The 4,999-nt window shown below is 34.6% G+C and overlaps 1 protein-coding gene across 1 annotated transcript; it reads right to left on the reverse strand.

Moving 5' to 3' along the window:
• Positions 1 to 635: 635 nt before the first annotated feature.
• Positions 636 to 3,346, reverse strand: LOC129741924 (uncharacterized; the record flags this gene model as incomplete). Its single annotated transcript, XM_055733738.1, has 3 exons — positions 636 to 783; positions 836 to 987; positions 1,478 to 3,346. Coding segments are annotated over 3 exons (2,169 nt in total), but the record flags the coding sequence as incomplete, so codon positions are not given.
• Positions 3,347 to 4,999: the final 1,653 nt, after the last annotated feature.

The following is a 4,999-nucleotide window of genomic DNA, read 5'->3' on the forward strand; positions in this document are numbered from 1 at the left end:
CTTTTTGGCATTTAAAACACTTAATTTTAACAAATTTCTAAAAAAAAAAATACTGAAAGTTTATTGAGCATAAGCATTTGAAACTTTATCACAGCCTACAGACACCAAATGATACCTACTAATAAAAAGGACAACTAACAGTAAACCTGTCCAAAATCTCCCTAAAAAAATGATTCCAAAAACCGAAAACCAACGGCTTTACGCCAGATATGGTTTATGTTCATGGAACCTTCACACCTCATGGGGCTTGGGCACGCATGGGCTCTCATTTGAATTGTAAATCCGATGAGCAGCATCAGCTCCCAGGATTAACAACTCAATCTTTTTCCCTGTGTCACAGTTAACGCATCGTATATGAACGAAGAACGTAAAGTTTCCTCCCCTTTTTCTCCTTTTTTTTCAAGTTCGAGAGTAAGAGTGGGAGGTTCCGTAGTAAAATCGCACTCACCTGCCAGCAGAGGGATCCTTTGTGGAGCAAGGACGTTTTTTGCTGTGCTTTTATCTTCAAGCTTCTTTTAGCCGGCACGTTGAATGAATTACCGAGAAGAGGTTATAAAAGCACTGCTGCTCCTTCCTCGTTTCACTCAGACTAGCGCTTGAATGGTTGATGCTGGAAGCTGGAATTGAGGGGGTTCCTAGCACATCGGGAGTTCAGCTGTTGGTGCATGTGACACAGACACCGTAATCGGCTTATCCGATAATGCCATGGCCCTTTTCCCGGCTGCCAGAAGAAGCTGACTGTTTGGATGACCGTTTGGATCACATGGGGCCACTTTGGAGGAGCTGCAGTAGCAAATACCTGGTTAGCAAGCAGTAGTTAGTGGCCCGGTATTACTAAGAATGGTCTGGTCTGGTCTGGTCTGGGCTGGTGTCGTCTCGGACTTGTCTGTCCAGCACCTGTCGGTTTGATGGTGGTCTTCTTGATGTTGCCCCGTTTGAATTTGTAGCAGAAAAAGAACCCTTGCAATCCTTCTGGAAGGTCACGTGCTAATCTGAAAATGGAAACAAGAAAAAGAGGTGATGATGGTGAGTGAGTCGGTAGCGTCAATGTGACTTAAATTTCTGAAGAGTTTTGCAAGCTTGAAATAGCAGTTTTGATTTGTAGCCATTCGTTTTACGTTGTCATAACATCGTTATAAATGAAAATAGGTTGAGTAGCTTTATACAATCTCGTTAAAATGGTTTTAAAAATATTTCTTTTCTTTTTATTTACAGACTTAAACAAGTGATGTTACATATATAAAAAAAAGTTTGTCAAAACTAAGATTTAAATTTAACTAGAACTAAAAAATTAACAAAACCTTGAACTAGAACTGGAACTAGAAATAGAACTATAACTAGAACTAGAACAAAAACTAGAACAAGAACTAGAACTAAAACTAGAATAAGAACTAGCACTAGAACTAGAACTAGAACTAGAACGAGAACGAGAACTAGAGCTAGAACTAGAACTAGAACTAGAACTAGAACTAGAACTAGAACTAGAACTAGAATAAGAACTAGAACTAGAACTAGAACTAGAACTAGAACTAGAATTAGAACTAGAACTAGAACTAGAACTAGAACTAGAACTAGAGCTAGAACTGGAACTAGAACTAGAACTAGAACTAGAACTAATACTGGAACTAGAACTAGAACTAGAACATGAAATAGAACTAGAACTAGAACTAGAACTAGAACTAGAACTAGAACTAGAACTAGAACTAGAACTTGAACTAGAACTAGAACTAGAACTAGAACTAGAACTAGAACTAGAACAAGAACAAGAACTAGAACTAGAACTAGCACTAGAACTAGAACAAGAACTAGAACTAGAACTAGAACTAGAATAAGAACTAGAACTAGAACTAGAACTAGAACTAGAACAAGAACTAGAACTAGAACTAGAACTAGAACTAATACTGGAACTAGAACTAGAACTAGAACTAGAACTAGAACTAGAACTAGAACTGGAACTAGAACTTGAACTAGAACTAGAACTAGAACTAGAACTAGAACTAGAACTAGAACTAGAACTAGAACTAGAACTAGAACTAGAACTTGAACTAGAACTAGAACTAGAACTAGAACTAGAACTAGAACTAGAACAAGAACAAGAACTAGAACTAGAACTAGCACTAGAACTAGAACAAGAACTAGAACTAGAACTAGAACTAGAATAAGAACTAGAACTAGAACTAGAACTAGAACTAGAACTAGAATTAGAACTAGAACTAGAACTAGAACTAGAACTAGAACTAGAGCTAGAACTGGAACTAGAACTAGAACTAGAACTAGAACTAATACTGGAACTAGAACTAGAACTAGAACATGAAATAGAACTAGAACTAGAACTAGAACTAGAACTAGAACTAGAACTAGAACTAGAACTAGAACAAGAACAAGAACTAGAACTAGAACTAGAACTAGAACTAATACTGGAACTAGAACTAGAACTAGAACTAGAACTAGAACTAGAACTAGAACTAGAACTGGAACTAGAACTTGAACTAGAACTAGAACTAGAACTAGAACTAGAACTAGAACTAGAACTAGAACTAGAACTAGAACTAGAACTAGAACTAGAACTAGAACTAGAACTAGAACTAGAACTAGAACTAGAACTAGAACTAGAACTAGATCTAGAACTAGAACTAGAACTAGAACAAGAACTAGAACTAGAACTAGCACTAGAACTAGAACAAGAACTAGAACTAGAACTAGAACTAGAACTAGAATTAGAACTAGAACTAGAACTAGAACTAGAACTAGAATTAGAACTAGAACTAGAACTAGAACTAGAACTAGAACTAGAACTAGAGCTAGAACTGGAACTAGAACTAGAACTAGAACTAGAATAAGAACTAGAACTAGAACTAGAACTAGAACTAGAACTAGAACTAGAACTAGAACTAGAACTAGTACTAGAACTAGCACTAGAACTAGAACTAGAACTAGTACTAGAACTAAAACTAGAACTAGAACTAGAACTAGAACATGAAATAGAACTAGAACAAGATCTTGAACTAGAACTGGAACTAGAACTAGAACTAGAACAAGAACAAGAACTAGAATAAGAACTAGAACTAGAACTAGAACTAGAACTAGAACTAGAACATGAAATAGAACTAGAACAATATCTTGAACTAGAACTGGAACTAGAACTAGAACTAGAACTAGAACTAGAACTAGAACAAGAACAAGAACAAGAACTAGAACTACAGCCAGAACTAGAACTTGAACTAGAACTAGAACTAGAACTAGAACTAGAACTAGAACTAGAACAAGAACTAGAACAAGAACTAGAACTAGAACTAGAACTAGAACTAGAACTAGAACTAGAACTAGAACTAGAACTAGAACTAGAACTAGAACTAGAACTAGAACTAGAACTAGAACTAGAACTAGAACTTGAACTTGAACAAGAACTAGAACTAGAACTTGAACTTGAACTAGTACTTGAACTTGAACAAGAACCAAAAATTAGAACTAGAGCTAGAACAAGAACTAGAAATAGAACTAGAACTAGAACTAGAACTAGAACAAGAATAAGAACTAGAACTAGAACTAGAACTAGAACTAGAAATAGAACAAGAACTAGAACTTAAACTAGAGCTTTAAGTCGATCTTGAACTTGATCTTGTACTAGAACTGAACAAGTACTGAACTTGTACTGAACTTGTACTAGAACTAGAACTAGAACTAGAACTAGAACTAGAACTAGAACTAGAACTAGAACTAGAACTAGAACTAGAACTAGAACTAGAACTAGAACAAGAACAAGAACAAGAACTTAAACTAGAACTAGAACTAGAACTTGAACTAGAACTAGAACTAGAACTAAAACAAGAACTAGAACTAGAACTGGAAATAGAACTAGAACTAGAACTGAAGTTAGAACTTGAACTAGAACTAGAACAAGAACAAGAACTAGAACTAGAACTAGAACTGGAACTTGAACTAGAACTATGATTGGCTGGGTAAAACCAGGCAATCTGCAAGCTTCATGTAATACTTTAAAATCAATTTTTTTTTATTTCGTCTGAAATTCGAGACTAGATATCTAGAAATCAAATCACATATAATTTAAGTATCTTAAAAAATTTTCATATAATTGTAGTGAGCAAGCCATGTATCAAAATTTTGAATGCGATTGATCCAAAATGGAAGTTAAATTCAATTTCAGAAGCAGGACTCTGAAAGACCGAATAAACGTCAAAATTTCTGAAAACATTACATAGCACCCAAGAGGACTGCTTCCAAAAAAATCTTCAATGCCGATCAAACATCGAATCAGATTAAGGTTGCATTTTCAAGCTACATAAAAATCCCGTGAATGCCATACAAATGGTACTTTTTCAGATGAAATAAAAGCCAATCAACTTTTCTGTTCGCCTGTCGCAACTGTTTTTTTTTAGAACAATAGCTATCAGTAGCTGCAGGAACGATCTACAGCAAAAAAAAAACTCAGTTAACTGCTAAAAAAGAACTTCAAGTTTCTGGAAAATGCTCAATACATTATACTAGAAAATTTGTTCATTTACTGAATCAAATGAAATATTTTGCTGTATTGCTTACAGGTTTACATATTTACAAATTATTCTGTCCTTTCAGCAAAATTACTCTCTGGAGCCACCATAAACATCATTTCAAAATTCAATAGTTTTTCTAATAATTTCTTGTGCTTCGATTTCTTGTGCTTCACTTGAAGTAACATTCATGCATGTTATAATGAAGTTGAAAGAAGAACATTTTCTAGTGTTTATTATCATCATGATAGTAACGAATTTATAAGATTTCTTAAAAGCTAAAAAATCTGATTATATTTTTAAATTTTCAAACCGTTATGGATACAAGCCGTTGAAGTTTAGATCATTGTTTTTGTATTGAACTGTATATTCTACTACCACGCTTCTTGAAGTCCAAAAATTTGATCCTGTCATTTTTATAGTACACTCTCATCCTAAAAATTTTCAATTCACCGATTGAACTCACCTCAATCACATCAATCTCATTTCGG

Source organism: Uranotaenia lowii, chromosome 2 (assembly GCF_029784155.1).
Source record: "Uranotaenia lowii strain MFRU-FL chromosome 2, ASM2978415v1, whole genome shotgun sequence".
NCBI lineage: Eukaryota > Metazoa > Arthropoda > Insecta > Diptera > Culicidae > Uranotaenia > Uranotaenia lowii.